Source organism: Thermobia domestica, chromosome 14, assembly GCF_964235325.1.
Source record: "Thermobia domestica chromosome 14, izTheDome1.hap1.1, whole genome shotgun sequence".
NCBI classification, from domain to species: domain Eukaryota; kingdom Metazoa; phylum Arthropoda; class Insecta; order Zygentoma; family Lepismatidae; genus Thermobia; species Thermobia domestica.
The window spans coordinates 122,873,210-122,895,469 of NC_137467.1; the positions used below are offsets into that span (position 1 = coordinate 122,873,210).

General features: G+C 36.7%; 1 protein-coding gene across 1 annotated transcript; it reads left to right on the forward strand.

Annotated features, from left to right (window-relative positions):
- The first annotated feature begins 2,858 nt into the window (after window positions 1-2,858).
- LOC145670703 (uncharacterized) lies at window positions 2,859-15,660 on the forward strand. Its single transcript, XM_081739485.1, has 6 exons — window positions 2,859-3,866; window positions 5,395-5,697; window positions 7,735-7,976; window positions 10,562-10,721; window positions 12,596-12,701; window positions 15,423-15,660. The coding sequence occupies exons 1-6, from the start codon at window positions 3,740-3,742 to the stop codon at window positions 15,454-15,456; spliced, it is 972 nt and encodes a 323-aa protein (XP_081595611.1). The 5' UTR covers window positions 2,859-3,739; the 3' UTR covers window positions 15,457-15,660.
- Window positions 15,661-22,260: the final 6,600 nt, after the last annotated feature.

Here is a 22,260-nt window from a genome sequence, read left to right on the forward strand (position 1 = left end):
GTACTGGTCTGGACGTTTCCTGAACCTCCACTCTTGGACGTTTAATGGATGTCCATAAAGACATGTCCATAGTACATGCACTTTGGACTTATTTACACATTTGCCAATAAACGGACCAATTCGAACGTCCACAGGACGTACACAAGTGGTTGTACATTGGACATCCGTAAGAGGATATCAATAGTACGTCCGTCATGGACCTACGTACGCATTCGTTAATAATTTAACGAATTTGAACTTCCACAGGACGTACACAAGTGGTCGTACATTGGACATCCGTAAGAGGATATCAATAGTATGTCCGTCATGGACCTACTTACGCATTAGTCAATAACGGACCAATTCGAACGTCCACAGGACGTACACAAATGGTTGTACATTGGACATCCGTAAGAGGATATCAATAGTACGTCCGTCATGGACCTACGTACGCATTCGTTAATAATTGAACCAATTTGAACTTCCACAGGACGTACACAAGTGGTCGTACATTGGACATCCGTAAGAGGATATCAATAGTACGTCTGTCATGGACCTACTTACGCATTAGTCAATAACGGACCAATTCGAACGTCCACAGGACGTACACAAGTGGTCGTACATTGGACATCCGTAAGAGGATATCAATAGTACGTCCATCATGGACCTACTTACGCATTCGTCAATAATTGAACCAATTTGAACGTCCACTGGACTACACAAATGGTTGTACACTGTACATCAGTTAGAGAATATTAATAGTGCCTTCGTCATGGACATATTTACATATTTGTCAATGATCGGACCAATTCGGATTTTCACTGGACGTACACAAATCATCGTACACTGTACATCAGTAAGAGATATCATGGTCATAGTATCCAAAACTAAGTTACTTCAAATAAGCACTGCCCCGTCCATCTCAGGTGCGCAATTACTATTGTAGAGTTCTCCAAAATATGTATGTTTATGGTACTATAGCAACGTTGAATCATAATAGTGTGATATTACCTTTCGCTTGACATGTATATTTGAAATATATAATAATCTAAGATAGTGCCATTTGAAAATATGATTTTATCTTGGGGTGGCAACACTGCTAGTGTGGTAGGATTGCGGTGTATGTCAAACTACTTTTGCTTTTTGATATTTGCCTGTTATAAAATTTCAGCTTTTTCTGTCAATCAGTTTAGAAGTTACAATGAGAAGTCACTTCAAGTGGTTGTTTCATCCTATAATAGTAAACATGCATTATGTACTTATTTTTAAATAATACATGTATTTGTGAATATACATTTTATTCAACGTATTTACGAATATGAAGTAAGTCAAAAGTAAACAGCAATGGTTTCCACATTAAAATACATGAAAAATAATTTTGGTCAGGATTTTGACAAAAACTTTACTGTGCTGGTAAAAGAGTTGCAACACTACTATTTAGAGATGTTACTTTAGTAAAGGGACCTGGACTTTTGCAGCATTGGTGCCTTTTATTCTAGAAGCGAGGGAAAAGGAAAGGGAAGTGCCTTTTCCGCCACCTTTAACTCCTCTCTGGATTTGCCTACCCATTTAAGTTCAAGTTATTTTTTGTTTCATAATTTCGTAATTCTTTGTAAAGGTATTGATTCTGGTCTCATTTAATATCTTTTGAGGATTCCAGTGGTAGCAGATGGACCAGGTCCTTATAGTAAAAGACAAAATAAATCCATAACAAATAATCCACAAAAAAATGATAAAGGAATTAATTGTCCCCATTTGGGAACAGTGGGCTTAGCTTATATTCATCACGACTTAAGTTTGCCAATATTGTCGATGAACTTCTGTTGTTTGGTGTTTTCTCAAGTGTGTCTTCATCCGGTGAAGGTGTCACTCAGTCGAAAAATGTAACAGTTTCTCAGACCAGTTATCATGAGTGAGATTTTCCTTGGCTTTTACTCATTGACACGAGGCAAATACCGGGATGGTACCTATATAAGTTACAGGTCCTAGGCTGCTTCCTTTAGTGTGTGAAGGCTTTAAGGCCTTAGATGCCGGTAATACCGATAAAGCTGTATAAATAAATAAATAAATAAATAAATAAATAAACAATGAGTATGCTCGGAAGACGCCTCCACAAATCGTACCGAAATCTTCCGATACATCAGAGATGAACCCACACAGCTCACGTTGTCCAATGGACGTCTAAAAATTGTCCACAGATGACCATGGACTTATATGGACTTTTATGGATCCACCATATTAAGCAAAATGTTTCTATCATTTGCGTAGATCTCCAGGCTTCGCGAATCTTCACAGCCACGCCTTCCAAAAATACGAATGTGAAAAATGAAGCTCTCGTATATTTAAAAATCATGGGGGCAAACAAAAGGGAAAAAATAAAGAAAATAGAGAAAAAAAATGAAATGAAATCTTTGAGTTTTACGTCCCACGGTTATTCCGATTAGGCTAAAGGAGACGGTGATGATGAGTAATGAATGAAATTGTGGAATGAATAAAGTGGGAGGAAACGGGAGAACCCCGAGAAAACCCACGCACACGGTGTTTGTCCACCACAAAGTTCACTTGGCGGGGACTGGGATCGAACCCGGGACCCCAAGCACCAGAGGTCAACGCTCTACCACTAAACCACCGCGGCCCCAAGAGAAAAAGAGATCTGAAAGGATGCGCGAAGTTCTATTGAAATTCGAAAATCGAAATATTAATTTTGGGTCTTTAACAACTTGCCTTCAGTAGCATTAAATTTGTCAATTTCATTCTCTAATTTCCAGATTTCAGTATTAGCATCGTTTTAGATTTCTAATCTTTTTCTTGAAGATCGAAGTGATAACGAAAACTTGGCTCTATTTTTACATTTATATTATAAATTCACATCTAGTTTAAACCTTTGCTTTATATTATTTTTAAGAGTTGAAAATTTCCGTGTCAATATTCAAAAACGATGCTACATTCTAGCCGCAGGCATTGCCGACATAAGAGCGGAATATATTCGTTTGGGGGCCGGATCTGGCCCTCGAGCCGATATTTGTATGGCTATCACTGAGTCACAGCAAGGTAAGTGAAGCAAAAGATTTGATAACCAATTTTAATCCTGAACGTCAATTAGAATATCTTGACGGTATCTTTTTTCCTCATCTTTTCGTTTCTTTTGCTTTAATATTCGAACTAATTTCAATAATCATTTAGTAATTTATTTACGTTAGAGTATTGGCAGTGTTGATTTTGAGCTGGCAGCAGTGATGCGATGACAGTTGCAAGTTGTTTGTGCAAGTGTTATGATGATACTGTAATGAAACGTAAGTAGAAAGTTTTAATGAAGAAATTATATAACCTATTTAGGTGAAATACTTATGCCGAATAACAGTGTGGTGCGAGTTTTTTGTACTTTTCATTGTGTAGTGCTTCTACAGTTGGGAATTATACTACTGGAAGAATTGTAATTAAAACATTTCCGCAGAAGCACTCATAAAATGCCGAAGGTTAATTTCAACAATCAGTTAGTGATATAATTATACTGGCAGTATTTACATTACTTTTTGAGCTGACGGGGTTTCTAAAACGTGATTTATATAAAAAGTTTAATCTTAAACTGCAAGTGCGTTGTGAAGTTTTGTGTTTTGTGCCATATTAAAAAAGTTAATATTCTGGCATAAAATTTTTATTATAAAGTGACTGCAGCATTCAGTGTAGTGCATTAATATTCCTGTGTTGCTTTTTGTTTTGTGTCATATTACAAATTGTGGCACACAATTGTAATTATAAAATGACACACGACAAATGTGCGTGGCCCAAATGGAAAAACATTGAAAGGATTGTGCGAGCCGTTCAACACCAAACACCGCCAAGTGAAGAATGGGATAGCTACACTATGCGGATCCTCGCATCGTATGGTAAGTGCTATATGCCCTTATACTTTATTTGTTCAATGTATCCTCATATTCAAAGCATTAAATCAGTTATAATATTCGGAAATAGCAGACAGCTCGCTCATTCCTTCCACAATGTTATGCGTATCCCAAAAGCACTTTCTGTTTTTTGAAATAGGGACCGTGATGGCTCAGTGATAGATACTTTGGGAATATACATAAACTCAGATATAATTGAGGTAGAATGGCATTTTTAAGCTTTGGTTACATTACTTTTAGAAACAGTACATTCAACGTTGTTTGATTTCTGCAAAGTCATGTAAAACGTGATTTTAATACATATTGAGGATAGGGGGCTGTTGAGAGAAGTAATTGCGGTAAAGTAATTTTCTAATTGTTGTGTACGATAATTAGTACATCAAGAGAGATTTTCTACTTTCTTTTTGAAATGTAAGGAATTCCTGGGGAAGGTTCTAGAACGCAGGTCCCCCCATATAAGTTAGTAGCAGGTTGGCTCCTTTCTGTATCAAAATTTAATGTTTAATTCACATAGTATTGCCGAGCGAGCGTTAGCGAGCGAAGGCGGGTTAGAGCCCCACAGGGTGTTTTCTGTCTTTATTAGATAAATGGGAGGGGGGTACAGGAATTTCTGTTTACTTTTATGTTCAAGGAATGGTGTGTTCAAGGAATTAAGCTTACCCAACCTCTCACTAGTCTATATAATATGTTCACGTGCTAATCTTATGGGGATCTAATGGTATTAACAAGTAAGTTTCGTTTCAAGATGCGAAACTAGGGAAGACTTTCAAACTATGCGGATTCAATATTAAACCTAAAATAGTACACACACGTCGTTCAGCACTATAGAGGGATTGAATCTATACTTCGGGCTCTGAATTCATATGAAAAACATTTACTCTTTGTCAGTTACAATTATGAGGTTTCGAAACTGAAACCACAATAAGTACTAGTTTCTACATCTTCCTGTTTCAGTGGAAATAAAAGGATTTTGATACTGTATGGATACCACTACTAAAATTAGAAGTTAAGAGAGTATGGCTTTATGGTTTTAGGTTTTTGTAAAAATATATGAATCAGTGTGTTTCTTTTCCTTGAGTCACTGAATCGGATTTCGAAAACCGCTTCTTGGCCTGTATTACTGTTTTTTATTTATGGCGATTAATGTTGAAAACCCTAAACGGATGATTTATGAAATTTCCGGTTTGAGTAGATGCTTATCAGAGGAAAGTGATCTATTCTTCTAATAATGGTAATGATTGGAAGTTTAGTTTGATTTCTAATAATGGCACGGAATAGCGAGATACTAATTTTTCATGTAAACTCAGAGCACGAAGAACAGGTTCCATCTCTGATCTTACTGGAACATAAAGTTGTATATATAGGCCTACTACTTCTGGCTCTGCATAGTTTAGGGGTCTACCTGTAGTTTTACACTGTGAAATAAAGCTCAGTTATTTACTTCTACTTATTAATATTTCTTCACATGGTAGCTGCAAAAAGTGTTATTAATTTAAGGATTTATTTTAAACAGATAGTTATGATAAAGCTCGACGAAACCTAAGGAGAGCTGAGGAAACATCAGACCTAAATACAGAGGAAGAGGTGGATCAACGAAAAACACGGAAACGAAAAGAAAGATGCACCTCATTTTATTCAGACAGTTCGGAGTCGGATTGTAATCCGGGAATAGAAGACATAGCGGATATTCCAGTTCCACCACAAGTCGTGTTGCTAAAAGAGACTCCGGCTTCAACAGCAACTGTAGTTGAGAGTTGTAGTAGTCAAACAACACCAGAATCTTCAAAGAAGGCAACTTCAGATTGTAGTGACGTAGGTTCGTATCGATATATGCTTACTGTAATATTTATATGTATGCATGTTATTTAAATACGAGGGAATATATAGGTATCGGTTAAGTAGTAGGACACAAAGAATATGCAAGCTGGATGCTGTTCTTTTCTGAGATTTGAAATCTCTTCTTAAATTTAAATGTCGCCAATAGCTGATTTTTTTTTTAGTGTTGAGTTGATTTTGAGTTTAACGTCCCGTTCAGCAGCGAGGCTATATGAGACGTGGACCTACTGATTAACGTGGAATCCGAACCACATGAGCTCCCGCCGGGAATCGAACCCGGGTCTCCCACGCCAAAGGCGCGTACGCTAACCGCTTAGCCACGAGGGAGCTCAATTTTAGTGTTGTATAATGGGACATCTATATACATGTATTAATGTTCATGATGGTTTGTTAGGTAGGTTTTGCAAATTTTAATTAACGTTTAAATGTTTGCGCTATTAAATATTTAATAGGGAGTCCCAAGATTATATAAAGTGCCGCGGTGGCTCAGTGGTAGAGCGTTCACCTCTGTTGCATGAGGTCACTGGTTCAAACTGTTCCCGCCAAGTGAATTTTGTGGTGGACAAAGACCATGTGCGTGGGTTTTCTCGGGGTTCTCCCGTTTCCTCCTACTTTCTTCATTCCGCCATTTCTCATAATCATCGTCTCCTTTAGCCTAACCGGCATAACCGTGGGACGTAAAACTCAAAGATTTCATTTCATTTTTCGAAGATTAATAAAGCAAGTATGCATTATTTCCTGTTTTTCTGTAGCATACATCGTAAATCCCTAATTTTATATTAATAGCAGAGTGACTGTACTGCTAATTTTTTCCGCTTTTTTTTTAAATGAGAAACAAAGTTAGTCGAGTTAAGAAAAATATGAGTGAAAGAAACAGTGGAATCAGTGTATAATTTAGCATTCATACCCACATAAGTACCTCGGCCCCACTAATGGAATTATAAAGATCAAGGGTTCAGATGTATGTGGGTTACTGTGCAAGTACTTTGTAAATGTAGATTCAGAATATGGCTGCCACTTGTAGGAGAATTTACGGATTTGTTAATTCAGAAAGAAAGATTAATGTATAAAAATCTTAATATGAAAGAGACCAACATCAAAATCTCATTAATGTAGATACGCACTTCAAAGTTTGTGTTTCAACCGTGATCAGGAATGACAAATCACGATCTTTTAAGTAATTTGTGTTGATGTTTTCAGTTAAATCGACTTTTTTAAAATTTAAATCACTTTTACCTGATATTTTTAGAAAACAGAATAAAATGTAAATAATGCTTCTTTTCTTATATGATAAAGTACTGGGTTTCGGTGTCTTTGTTAAATGATGACAGAGTAAAAGATAAAACATTAGTTCCTATTAGTTGCATGGTGCGGAATCATAAAATCGATGTCGAGGATGGGGGAGGGGAGACTGTAGAACTGAAAAAAGAAAGAAAGAAAGGAAAATAAAAGATGCTCTTCGCGCTTTTGAACTGCAATGTTCCGATATAGAAAGTTCACGCACTTGGGCATTCATAAGTATTAAACTATGCAATATTAGGGATTTATACCGCTGACCGTTAGTTCAACTATTAATTAGATAAGAAATGCACATTAATTACATATTAATTACTGTAATTATTTTGCAATCTTCTGACATTACTTAACTTTATTCTCCACCTTCTAGCACGCTTTTAGTGGGGAGATTCCCCCTTCCCTAGGATTTCGCTCCCTGATTTGTTGTTTAAGCGACATATGCTTGATGAAATCATTTAAAAAAAAAAAACATGCAATTTAAATTGCGATTTAAATCAAACAACTGTGACCATGATATTCTTGTTCTACAGCCAGAACTGTAATCTAACCCACCCAGCACACGACGTTTAGTGGACGTCTAAAGAAACTACACGACTTTCTGTTAAGACACTTAGCAGTTGCTTTATTTGTGTTTAGTTTTATACATGTGTTTCTTCAAGTTATGTTACGATACTTGGCCACTTTTTCTTATGTCCATTTTTGCTTTACTCGTACTTTTCAGAGTTCAAGAAGGAAGTATTGCGCCAATTGGCAATTATAAAGGCAACGGTAAATAGCAATAGGGACACTCTTGACATTCTACTAAGAAATCGAGTTAATTATGATAATGAAGTGGAAATGACCGAGAATCAATGCCAGGATGAAACAGTGAAGATTATTTTAAGGAAACTTCCTGCACAAAGCATGGAAGAGTTCGATCAACTAGAAGACCAATTGGGAAACGCAAAACTGCAGAAAGAAATGGTACAGTATCAAGTTTTTGAATTTTATGCATTTACTTAATTCTTATGTTCGGGTTTTGAAGCTTGTCTCTTGAAATGAATAATATTTCCTTGCTTATGAATAGGGTTAGGAAAAACCATACTTATTTTTGGTTTAAACCAGTTATTTTTTAATAGTTAAGGTTAAAGCGGTCATATGCAGCAAGGGGCCTGGGCCCAATCCGGACTACTAGACCCTTTCCCCAGTCTGCCTGATCCTAAAACTAAAATGAAGAATTTCCCAACCCTTGATCGTGCAGTATCGCAACTTGACACACTTCCGAACTGAAAGTAATGGATTTGAAGAAAAAGATAGTTGGCCTTTAGCCTCGAGATGAACCGGGTTACTGTCATTTCTCGCAATGGAGACCGAGTTCTTCTCAAATTGCCTTTCGTCATTAAAAATATGTAGGAGCCACGGTTACTTCACTTTAACTTAAAGTAAATATTTACAAAATAAAAATGGTTTGAATTTTAAACAACCTGTTTTTTGACAAGTCTGGCTATAATCAGAATTCGAATCATTTGATTGGTGTAGTGGAGAGCACATTTGCGTTCAGCGCTCGTGGTCCCGGCTCTGACTTAAACGACCTAAGTACGTCCAGGCTCCTTGAACTTACTGGGCATAAAAGACCGTAAGATGTAAAACCCAAAACTTTCAAGTCATTTGAATTCTCTCTGCCTTTGAACCATTCATATTATTATTAATTTGAGTAAGCAACTTTAAAAAGCGCCTGGTTTAAACAAACGAACCTAGCTCATAGCATAAAATCTTATTTGGACTATATGTAACATCACCACGGCATGACAACTGTGAGGAAAACCAGTGATAGAGGTGAGCAACATTTCATCTTTCTCTTAATAATATTCCAGGGACTGCTTGAAATCTCATTCTATTGAAAGTTGAGATTGTGTACGCAGTACTTCATGTCAGGGGGAGAAGTGTAAAATAACTGTATAAATATGTGAAACAGTTTTCGGTAGTGCGCGTGAAAGTCAATGATAGACATTTTAATGAATACTACAATTTTTCAGCTATTAAATACAGAGACAAGTATTTTTTTTTTTTTTTGGTTGGAGCTGTATGTTATTTGACATTTTTGGGAACATGTACCCCTTTTGGTTAGCACCTCCCTATTTTACTTTATTGATTCTACTATTCATTCATTACCAGTTCCACGTATAGTTTACTTCTTTCCTATTACAAATTCATACCTCTTTCTGTTCATATTTCTTAATCTCTTAAGTGTGAATTTTTCTTTTACAAATCAACTTCGAGAAGTGAATACTTTTTCGCCAAATTCGTTTGCAAATTTCTTTAAAATAAAAAATAATAGAAAATTGAGATTTCATTGTATCCATTGCAACAATACTTCCACAATATTCTGTACCAAAAGAAGAAATATTACTTGGAAGCATATTTATGGTGTCCATACTTAGATGCAGTAGAACCAAATTCACACTTATATAGAGGGTGTTAATGAACTATACCGACAAACTGTAACAGGCGGTTCCCCATATCAAAATAAGATAAGTTCATATGGACCTGTGGGGAAAAGTTCATAGTTTCATAGCTATGACTGTCCAAAATCGTGAAAAAGCCATATTTCTAGAAACCCTATTTCGGATTCGAGAAGCTGTGGATGGTGATCCTTATGAGCGTAAAGGAAGTCAAGCTAATGCAGTCCAAAAATGCACATTTCATTAATGTTCAATGGATATACAGAGTATTCCCTGCAGGGTGAAATTTTGAGATATGCTCTGACTTTAATGATTGGTCCAGAGTATGCAAACGATAAGTTTTCATAACAGTGTACAACACGGAATCCTTTGGCGCGATGTCAGAAGTGTTAAGGATCAGCAGCAGCACGGTTTCTCGTACTCGGGAAAACGCATGTGGCGATGTTTTCTTTCACTCTTAAAAGTGAAGAAAACGTGAAATATACCGTGACGAAATACATCGCATCACACATTATTCTGAACACGAAAAAACATGAAGCTGCCGGTTCCTAACACTTCCGACTTCCCTACGAAGCATTGGATGTCCATTGTTGTCAAGGCTTACCTCCTACCTACTTTGGACCCTCCTTGAAATCAGGGTATACCTGAAAATTGTATTGAGAGCACATCTGAGAATTACACCGTATACGGAATACCCTGTACACCCATTGAAAATCGAAGAAACATGCAATTTTGGATTATGTATGCGTGGCTTCCTTTATGCTGATAAGGACCACCATCCACACCTTCTGGAATTCGAAATAGGGCCTGTTGAAATTTAACTTTTTCGTCATTTTGGACAGCCCTAGCTCAGAAACTGTGCAATTTCGCGATAGGTTCGTATGAACGTTTTCTCTTATTTTTATGCGAGGAATCACCTCTTACAGTTTGTCGGTATAGTTCATTAATTAACACCCTGTATATATATATATACGATACGTCTTCCGCACTACGACTCCATTTTACAGAGCATCATATATTTACATCCTGTACCCTTAAGCAATTTGTGTATTTTTTTAAATATACGTTCGGTTTATCATCATGTAACATAAACTGTCTGGATTTCAGGTTTGTCATTTGTCTAAAATTGGTGGTGACAACGTTGCTGACACAGTGAAGAGAGTTATAAAGCGATTAATAACTGACGAAGTTGCTAAGGAGTTCAGCTGGCTGGGAATGCGAAGGAAACGATCTTTCTCTTCAACGCTGACCTCCGTAATCATCCGTGGTAAGCAATATTTCTCACTCCTTCCAATTGTTTTCTATTTCAACTACACAGTTCTGTATTTAAATATTTGTAAAAACATGTTGCTCAGCAATAGCAGCAACTATTAAACGAAATCAAAGTCTCAGAACATAAATGATTTTAGGAGATAGGATTTTAGTAGTTTTCAAGTTTTTGTTATTAGTTTCAATGTTTTGGATAGATTGACATTTAGGGAAGATTGTGGTCCCTTGGATCAACATTTTTTTTATGTTACTGTCTCAACAAGTTAATATCACAGTATATTACTCGCGTAGCTTACCATATGATATTTAATATAAAAATATTAATATATATAAAAAGAAGAGGATTTTTTCATTTCCTTGTTTTCTGATTAAGGTACAAGATCCACATGTAGCAGTGATCACAACATGCTGAATCATCTTGGATCCCTCATTTCATGTACGCAGAATCATGGAAAAGTAAAAGTAAAATAGGCTTTTTGTAAACGTGCATTACACCCTTGTTGCAAATTTTAATTGAAAATTGCAATTTGTAGGTTAAAATCGTGCCTAATGAAAAATTCTAATTTCTTGTTTAATTTTTTGGGACTGCAGTGGCTCAGTACTAGAATGATTCCTCTGGTGCGTGGGGTCGCTGGTTCGATACCTGCTCCCGTTCTCTTCATTCTAGTATTATCATTCGTCTCATTATCATCTCTCCCTTAGCTTCGGTGCATGAACTTGAAGCATCAACTTTAAAAAAATGCTCAAATGTAATTGTACGCTCCTTTTCATATTTTTCAGTACAGAAGAGCCAAGATTATCCGAGCATCCATTAATTGAAAGTGATCCTTATGAAAAGGGAAGATATACAGAATAGCGAATGGTATAAATTAAGTAAAATAAGGAAATATTAAAAGAAATTCCAAAGATTCGAACGACCGACCCCGAGATCATTAGCTTAAATCTCTAACACACGTGGATATTAAACAGCTACTTATTCCCTGTCGTATTCGGAAAATGGTAGTAACTGCTTCTCTATAGCTTTTATCCTTCTAAATTTTCATTTTTTATCTTTCCTTTTACGTTCAATTTAAAAATAATAATTAAAAGTGCTGTATAGTAATTAACATAGGCCTAAGTTACTATATACTACACCTCACTGTTACTATTGTACCAAAAATACTTCCTTCCATTTTTCACAAAGTTTATATTATCCGGTGTCTACCTTAGCTTGAACAGTCAATGCCCTACAGCACAAGTTGCGTAAAGTCTGCTTCCTCCTTTAAAACAAGCGAGTGCCCAATTTCCCAGGCCTTCTACCATTGTGATCTTTGGTTTGTTTTATACTGAAGTTGCTCTTCTTTCGATCCATCCTGGATCTTTGTCTGCCCAATTCTTTATGGCATACGAGCCCATACACACTGTAAGGAAGTGGGATACTCCCGCTGCACAAATAGCCGAAGTCATACCCTCCTCCAGTAACATGCTCGTGGAGGTGACTGCGTAGCAAGTAGGACGCTTACCATACTATATGGTGTCCGCATGTTATAAGGCAAGCTCACCTCTTGCCCAGTGCCGAAACCCACGGTGTCATATTAGCAAGAATCATACCCAATAACGGAAAATACCCTGAGCATAAGGGATAGGGGACTCGAATACTTCATGTCGTTCAAAGTCGTGCAGAAGTACTACGAACATAATGATGTACTCCGTATTTCGTCCCGGATCCAATTGGATGTGTTAGTCACCACTTAAGTGAAGGGCTGTGTCACTGCTGTCCCAGCAACGGCCATATTGAAGTACAGAATTTAATTTAGTTATATTGTCTCTCTATCCGTCATTATGTTAATTGCTTTTGAATAAACAAGCTATAATGCTGGTGTTACCTTTCAGACGCAGTGAAAAGAAGCAAAATAGAATGGACGGAAAATGATATAGAGAAATCTATAAGCAGTTGGTTGAAGAGAGCTCGAGAACGCCTTGAAGGACGTCAAAAACGGTAGAGTACTTTCCATAATTTTAGAAATTTTAGTTGACTATTGACATAATATTATTTTAAAATTGTTACTGGCATTGAAGATATATATTATGCTGTTCTTGTTAATTGTGGCCTCGCGTGGCATAGTCGCTAACGCACTCGCTTTGGTGCGAGCAATTCAGGGTTCGATTCCCTCTATTGAAATAATTTAACACCTTTTTCATGTTAGCCATCTTGAATAAGTTTTCTCCTGGGTTTTCCTCTTCACACCATTCAAATGCCGGGATCGTACCTAATCCAGGTCTCAGGTCGCTTTCTTCTTTGCCCCTCCCCTGGATAGTGTGCTCGCAGAGAAACGTCATAATACATGATGGGCTTAAGGCCGTAAGTGCTGGTAATGAGCATAAATCTGTAAAAATAAATGTTCTTGCGAATATGGAACACACATTAATATAATCAATACTAACTTTAAATACTCCTGTAGAATGAAATTTGAAATTTACTAAGCTATACTCCACTTCACCCGAATTGGTGTATGGTATCAGCAAATAAGCTCGCAGTGCACTGTTCCCAAACCTTCAGTGAGGAATATAATCATTCATAATTGTCCATAAATATGAACAAAATCGATTATGAATGATTAGATTCCTCACTGAAGGATTGTAACAGCATATTGCACGCTTATTGGCTGATGCCATACGCCAATTAGGTGACGCGGGGTATAGAACATGTAATTGACGTTAGTTGGACATATTTTGAGTTCTGAGTCATCTGTATTTATGCGACAGATGTAGATGAGCATTAAAAAAAAAAAAAAAAGCAGATGTCAGTATCATAGTAACAGTTTTGTAAATAGGTTAATGCTGACTTGTATGCTGTTCACCTTATCATTTTCCCAACGTACACAAATAAGAGCTTTGACAACTCCAAGGTTGTACTTCTTTGCCAAATAATCTACATAAATGTAGTCAAAAGTGAAATGACAAATGAAATCTTTGAGTTTACCTCCAAGGTTATGCCGGGTAGGCCAAAGGACTCAATGTACATGATAGTAATGGTGAGATGAAGAAAGTGGGAGGAAACGGTAGAATTCCGAGAAAACCCATGCACGCGCTGTTTATAAGTTCAGATCAGGCAACATCAATTGTTCGCGATATACTTCGCGATTCTCTGTCTTCCTTCTGAATATTGATCTTTGTGTGAGAGAGCTTTTTTTTTTTTGTAAATTTCGGTTTCATTTTTTGTTTTCAATTTGGATACACACACTGTATAGTAATTATATTTGAGTTTACTTACGCATCTGTTTTATTGATATTGAAAAGCATATGCCACACCCACTAGACATTAGAACAGAGTTACAAAGCAGTAATTTGCACTAAGTTCGAATGTATTTTCTCACGTAATATTGTAAGAACAGTAAAATATTCAGAAACTGAATGTTGAGTCTAATAATTTGAACACGTGTGTCAATCCTATTACCTCGTGTTAAATCAAAAACCAAACATTACTGAAGCTAGTCATTCACATTTTTGTGAAATAAATGCACATAACTTGAATTTTACTAGTAATAACTGAACCGACTGACAATCGCTATACTCCAGCTGTCAATTACCTGCACATTTTCCCTATAAGGATTAGGAGCATTTATTTATTTATTAGGATCACGCAGGGAGGCTTATAGTGCTGTACTGTTAGTACATCAGGCCGTCACTCCCCACGATAACTTTTGAACGGATACGTTGAATGACCGCATCGCCTCATTTCTAAAGATAACAAAGCAGAAATGAAACTCATCTAAAATATGATCAAAAATAAGCTTTTATATCACTAGCCTAAATATGACCTCAATCTAAAGTGTGGTTTAAATATGCATGTATATGACGATTGAAAACGACATTTTTGTATTCACAAGAGTCAGAAATTTGTTTAATTATACTTATAAAATATAACAGGATAAATATATGACATGTCGTAGAAATCCAAGCCTTAATGAAACCTTTATTTGTAATTGCATTAACTCCGACACTGTGACTACTTTTACAACACAATGTCTAGCCGACGTTTGTATCTGGCGAGCAGACTGAGAAAATATTGTACGTTGTTTGCACTGTCACTGTTCATCGACAAGTGTCACACTATTTAATCTAACCTCTGTCATGGAGAACCAAAGATAGGATTAAAATATCATCGTAAAGTATTTGATACCCGATAAACTCTTCCCGCATAATTTTATTTATTTATTTATTTTTAATTTTTATTTTATTTTATTTTATTTATTTTTTTTTGCAAATATGGAGTCTAGATTGGGTTCGAACATATAATTATAGGACGATTTCACAATATCTACAGCTTACTCAAAATAAAAGATTCAATTAAGTATTTATAAAGTTGAAAAATATGGAGGATAGGAAAGTATTTTATTAATAACGAACAGATCATTTAAAATTTCCGAAATTATATTGTGTGATTGTTTCGAAAAACTAATTAATCTCTCGAAAAAAATGCTGCTGTATGCAGTAAATAAAATATAGACACAGTCATAAGGGGGCATGTTACGGCACTGTATACATACATCGAACGTTCACTGAACGTACTTTGGGCATATGTATGCTATGTGTGTTGTGTCTTCTTATTCATAGCAATTACCTGTTTAGTTTTAAATATAACAACTATATTGACATAATTTAGTGTGTAGAGATTAATGACACTATTGATGTCTTAATGTGTGACCTTTTGTTTCAGGTCTGTTGGTGAGGAATGCAAAACAGGCAGTTGAAAATGACAGAAAAAAAGAAAACAAAATCTTTCAAGGACAGTTCATTTCACTTCAAATACTAACTTGAAATATTTTTTAAAACATAATAAAGAGGTTCATTTTTAAGCCAAAAAGTTAAATTGTGAACAAGGTGAACTGAAATGGTTTAAATAAACATTTGTGTTACAAGATCAAAGGATGTGTACGAATAACCCGAAGTTGGCTTGGAATATATATTAATAGTTTAATAAATATGTTAGTCTTACTTTATCTTTTTTCATTAATATATGTACTGCACATTAACTTCCCATAACCAAAATGGAAGTCAACTTTGTACAGTCACCCACGTAAGTACCTAGACCCTGGTCCGTTATAATTCCGTTACATGAAATCTAGGTATTTATGAAGATAACTGTACAATCATCTTTTGTCTTCCTCACGCGTGGAGAAATTACACATATGCAATTAGTGTTCAATTCTTTGTTTTGTAGTATTGAAGAGTAAAGCTACAACAAGGGTGTATGTCCTTTTTTTGTGGAGAGACTTGTAAAATGTAGTTGAATAATTCTTCACAGTCTTTTGGAATTTCTTTTTGCGAGTTAATGTATTTCAAATATAATATCCGCGTAAAAAATTAAAGGTCTGATTTCTGAAGTACATTTTACAATGTTTCTACAAGTACTGTTCGATTACTATCCACTTTTTATATAGCCTTTATTGTAGACTTCAATGTTTTGTTTAATGTCATTTTTATTTCCACAGCTACGTTAGTCAGACGATCTATGTGTGTACCATTATGGATTTCGAATGCAATGCTAATTAGAGGTGGCTCGTGAGAGAAATCACATCGGTAAAAACTAAAGTTTTCTCGCCTCGAACAACGGGGAGAACGCTCCTCATCCACCAAATAAATGTTGCACATTGTTATACTTCAATAATATGCATTATTTAGTGGATGAGTTAGCATTCTCCCCTTTGTTCGAGGCGAGGAAACTTTAGTTTTTACCGATGTGATTTCTATTACGAGTCACCTCTAATTAGCACTGCATTCGAAATCCATAATGGTACACACACAGATCGTCTGACTAACGTCCTGTGGATGTCCTTCTACATACTTACGAAACGTCCAATGGACGTCCCTCTACATACCTATGAAACGTCCAATGGACGTCCCTCTACATACTTATGCAACGTCCAGTGGATGTACACTGAACATTCGATGTACGTCCGTTTTGCCCCTATGGACGAATACTGGACATCGGTGTACGTTCATACAACTCCGTATCTGCCATCCATTCGACATACATTGTACTTCCATACAGGTCCAAATCGGATGTCCATTGGACGTAGACTGCACTTCCATACGGTCTAATGGAAGTTTTCTGGACAAAAGATTTACGTCTATAGAGGTTTACATCGACGACCAGTGAACGTCCATAAACGTACACCTCGATGTCCACATGACATACACTGAACGTCTTCTTACGTCCATAAACGTCTTATGGACGTCGGCAATGTCCCACACTGACTCACTGACCCACTCGCTCTCCAACAAATGAACATGTAATGGAAGTTCCATGGACAACTATTAAGATCTATACAAACGTCCAGTGGACATACGATTAATGTCCCGTTAAGGTACACTTTACGTCCATGGTGGACCATCTATGGACGTGTACCGTACCATACTCGCGAGGTGACATCTGGACGTAGTAAGTTGGTCCATGTTACGTCCAGAGGACCTGAATCGGCTCAATTTCTGGACGTCCTTCGTCAATTTTTGGACCATATTTGGACGTACTTTGGACGTGCCTGTGCTGTGTGGGTTCAAACAACAACAAAAAACTGAATGACCAATTCGTACGTGAAGAATCAATGGTGATGCTTCTATATCAATTGGCGTAGCGGGGATACATCCACGGTGGTCAACTTCAAAATTTCAAATCGAAATTGGTATCAATTTCGATTTCTTTGGAAGTATTATTGAAATAGAAACAACTTTAACGGGAAACACTTATCATTAAATTCTGCGGTTTGGGATCTACGTCTGTTATTTGAAGTTGTATTGCTACTATCAGTCCACCCGGCACAGGCATTTTTCTCTGTTTGTAGTGCACGTAGACACTTCAAAAAAGGATTGAAACTGGACCAGTAGTGTGCGTTGTGTATGCTGATATCTCCATTACTCTTGACGGTTGCTACATCCGTCCACAGAATGTCCCGGTGGAAACATGGGTTTCCTGGCACTCATCCACTGACAAAACTAGACGGATATGTAAATCTTGTTCTCGGAGTTCCTGATTCAGATGAACATGGTCAAAATGGAGCACGTTGTTGAGCAGAATCCTCCAAACCGTCATGTTGCTTATCGCAGCATCCCTGGCGAATCGTGTTTTCGAGATTTGGGGAACCACATGGACTGCAGCAAGGATGCCGGGAGACCGTTTATCCTAAACACGGCGCCTGATCTGCTGACGTCTTTTGTGTTGAGGAGGGGCATGCCCAGTCCTCTGCACACCAAGTGTAAGAGACGAAATGCTTTCCCCGACTGCCCAGCACGATTGGGAAACTGTGGTGACCTTATAGCCGCGCAGCCTCGCGATAATTCTCCCGACTTCACTCAATACTATTAACATATCAAAAGCTACGATATTCGAAAACATCGTTTGAGTTCCCTCAAGCACACGAAATAATAGGCAATAGGAGCCGAAATAAACAAACATTCAACACTTTATCTTTTAACTACAAACAACAAATATTCAACTGTTTTATATCAGAACTTTTTTCCGTTTTCTTTTCTTCTTTTACTTTGTCAGATGGCACTTCATTAATGTATTTTTCGCTACTAATAACTATCATACAAAAATTTCTCTCTTTTCACTCCTTTTTGCAGCTTCTTTCCCTCTTGACACCCGTCTTCACCTGTATATCATTCTTATGTGCAGATGTAGCTTTGGCGCACGTCACTTTGAACTATTTACATGTAAAATTCAATTCTTTTTATGGATAGGCATGTTTATAAGGAACAAATAGCGACAGAATGAAATACAAAGTAATACTCAGTATTATAGGTTTACAAGTGTAGTGTTCTAGTATAAAATGATTACAAGTGATTTACGCCGGATATAATAAGTGAGTGTATATGAAAGATGGCACTATTAGATGTTATTTTCCACTGACAGCATATTTTTGCACAATGTAAAAAACCTGTATTTTATATGTTCTAGTGCAACGCAAACTTGTACGCATTCCTTTTCTTTCTGACTCTCTTCTTCACCTGTGTCTCAACGGTTTGCTTTAATTCTTCAGACTTCCATCCATCATCTTTTTATATCATTTCTTTAAACTTATCCTCTACATCTTTTTTCTTGACTAATTCCTTTATATCTTCGCCTTCTCTTTTATTTTTACACATTCTTATTATTCCACTATCTACATTTCTGTATTGTTTTCTTCTTATTCTTTCTTTCGTAACTTTATTTTCTATTCTCACCTGTTTACCAGATTTGTTTTAGGCTTCTATTATTTGTATTCTTTCCTTCTATTATTGTTGACGTTGTACGTATTCCCTGACTCATACTAAGGTATTCCGTTTCTACTACCTGTTTGTCGGTGTGTCGGTGTGTCTACAGACCTGATTCCTCTGTTATCGATTTTCTAGTTCAAGATTCTCGTGTTTAACCTCTGAATTTCGTTTTACCAATTCGATTATTAAATTCGATTAATTACTAGTGGACATATTTTCTTCTCTGTATTGGCTACCTGAATGGAGCTTAACATAAAATCTCCACTGAACTAAAATTTCGTTCATATTCTAGATTCGTATTTGCTTCTGTTATCTAATTCTTCTGTAATTCAGTAAGGATGAAGATCTTGTCTTCCTTCTGAATATCTTCATCAGGTCATTGATTCTTCTTATGTACCTATTTGTATATCTTTTGGACAATAGTGTGCAAAATTATTATATTCGTTGCAATTCCTATATTGTGCGTTCCTAGCTGTAACATTGATATCTAAAATGTTTTCCACATGCTAAACAACCATATTGATAACATTCACATTTTCCTGTGATTGTTTCAGAACGAAATCTATTGATTTTGTATAGTTTGTCCTGGTAGATATTTGTATCTTTCATTGGTCTTTTGCGACATTCACTTGTAGTGAGAAAAAATGCTTTTGTACACTGATTTAACAATGCACATCGCATAGATATAGCAAATCATGTAGCATTACTGCAAAAGGAAATAACCATGTTTTGTGAATTTTATTCAAGAGTGGAAGAAGTGAATCTAGCTGCTCTCACTGTATTATTGATCTTCATTTGGGCCTAATTATCTTTTCTATACTAGCAGCCTGTGCTGCATGGATACAAAATCATTGAAAACATGGTCGTCCCTGCATCAGGATTCATAAAACTCGTAGTGCCGTAACAAGGCGGAAGGGTGGTGTAAGGGAGCACTGCTTCCCCCAATTTCAGGAGGAGACTTGACTGGTGTCCAACTTTATGTTTTGCACAAATTAGTACCTAACTCAAGACTGCTAAGCATTTTCCGAAAGTAAACCTGGAAATATAAACATGTGAGTATTAGTTCACATTTTTAGGGGAAAAGAGGTAGCCCCGGACATTTTAAAACATTGAACTGCCTTTTGGTAAAAAGGTGTAAAATTGCCTCGAAATAAACCTGAAATATGGAATGTGAACTTTATTAACAAACTGAACATATCGACATAAATGCTAAAATAATGAAATAAACAAATGGCAATACAGTTCGCTAAATTTCATATATTTGGAATATTTGCGAGCACTAACGAATACGTAAGATGTTTGAAAAACATGATATTTACACCTAGAAGGAACAACAAGAAATCCTACTCATGAAGCTAACAGTGATAACATGTGTAATGGATATCCGTTGATTCAATTGAGGTGGTTTCACGAGCCCAGCCATCGCAGGATTCACACTACACCCAGCCTTCATTGAACGTTTCACCACAAATTATACATTTAATGGGGCTTTGCTGTTGATATTTTCTCGTTGTCCGTGTGGTGGTTCATTAGCTTCTTGTTACTTTGCTATTTCATTTGCTGAAGTCAATTTTTCTTTCAATTTGCCTCTTATATGGTATCGAACTCTACCCAGGTCTGGTGCGTAACGCTAAACGCCACTTGCGATTTTCTGTCAATGATTATAACTGTTTCCGTGTAACGTGGGTTCCTGTCATCACGGCATGGCGCGTCCTCAGATTGCGGATCGAGGAGAAGGACTCTAGATATAGAGGTTAGCTGCGAATATACTGAATAAGCAGTCGCGGACAGCCGACTAGGAGTGGTCCTCCAGCTTGGGGGTTTGGATAGGGCTAACAACCTCATCCTGTAAAAAAAAGCACTTGTTCAGAATTATTCCCAAAAGCCTCGGACAAGGACTGATAACTTGGCACGACCTCAGCAAAAGAAAATGGACATGAGATTTGGAACATGGAATATTAGGAGTCTTTATAGGTCAGGCGCGTTAAAATCCGTAACGAGAGAGTTAGAGAAATACAGGATGGACGTAGTAGGAGTTCAGGAAGTTAGGTGGGAAGGAAATGGATCTGAGAATTCCGGAAATTTTACGTTCTTTTACGGGGAAGGAAATAAAAATCACCAGTTAGGAACAGGGTTTTTCGTTCATAAACGTATATTACCAGCAATTTAACGGGTTGAATTTGTTACTGACAGACTTTCTTTTATTATTCTTAAGGGACGGTGGTGTGATATTATTGTTTTAAATATACATGCCCCAACTGAAGATAAGGATGACGATATAAAAGACAGTTTTTACGAAGAAGTGGAACGGATATTTGACCAACTCCCGCGATACGATATGAAAATTCTATTAGGGGATTTCAATGCGAAGGTAGGACGAGAGGATATTTTCAAACCGATTATAGGGAACGAAAGTCTGCATAAGGAAAGTAATGACAACGGTGTTAGACTCGTGAACTTTGCAACATCCAAAAACCTAATCGTGAAGAGTACAAAATTCCCACATCGTGACGTTCATAAATACACTTGGACATCACCAGACGGGAAAACACATAATCAAATTGATCACATTTTAGTAGATAGAAGAAGGCAATCTAGCATAATTGATGTCCGGTCGTTTAGAGGGGCTGATTGTGACACTGACCACTACCTGGTAGCAGCGATAATACGAGAGAGATTATCGTTGAATAAAGGTAATATTCATTGTCCGAAAGCGGAGAGATTCAATTTAAAGAAATTAGAAGAGAACCAGGTAAGAGAGAAATAACAGATTGAAGTTTCGAATAGATTCTCGGCTTTAGAAGATTCGGAGTGCAGTAGTGTTGAGGATACTTGGATTGAAATTCAAGATAGCATTAAAATTTCAACAAAAGAAAAATTGGGACACGCGGAAATACGTAGGAACAAACCATGGTTCGACCAGGAATGCATAAAACTAGCAGAGAAGAGAAAACAGGAAATTACGCTGGCTACAAAATCCGAATGAAATGACTACACAAACTTTCGCAGATATCAGGCGGGAAACTTCCAAAACTTTTAGAACAAAGAAACGCGATTTTTTGAAAGCTAAAATGAAGGAACTTGAAGATAATAGTAAAAATAAAAACATACTATTATCCTTATCTGGAACAAGGAAGAATTGCCACAAGAGTGGAAAGAATCAATCATTGTTCTAATTCACAAGAAAGGCGACAAAACTGACTGTAATAATTATCGAGGCATTTCTCTTCTGTCAATATCCTATAAAATCCTATCAAATATTCTAATAGCAAGACTGACCCCATACAAAGATGAAATTA

What these genes read in the sequence shown, in the direction of transcription:
- LOC145670703 (XM_081739485.1), top strand. Translation starts at nt 3,740, where the DNA reads ATGACACACGACAAATGTGCGTGGCCCAAATGGAAAAACATTGAAAGG. An exon ending in CAAAACTGCAGAAAGAAATG is followed by an intron (nt 7,977 to 10,561) that starts GTACAGTATCAA and finishes TCTGGATTTCAG; the next exon opens with GTTTGTCATTTGTCTAAAAT. An exon ending in CTTGAAGGACGTCAAAAACG is followed by an intron (nt 12,702 to 15,422) that starts GTAGAGTACTTT and finishes CTTTTGTTTCAG; the next exon opens with GTCTGTTGGTGAGGAATGCA.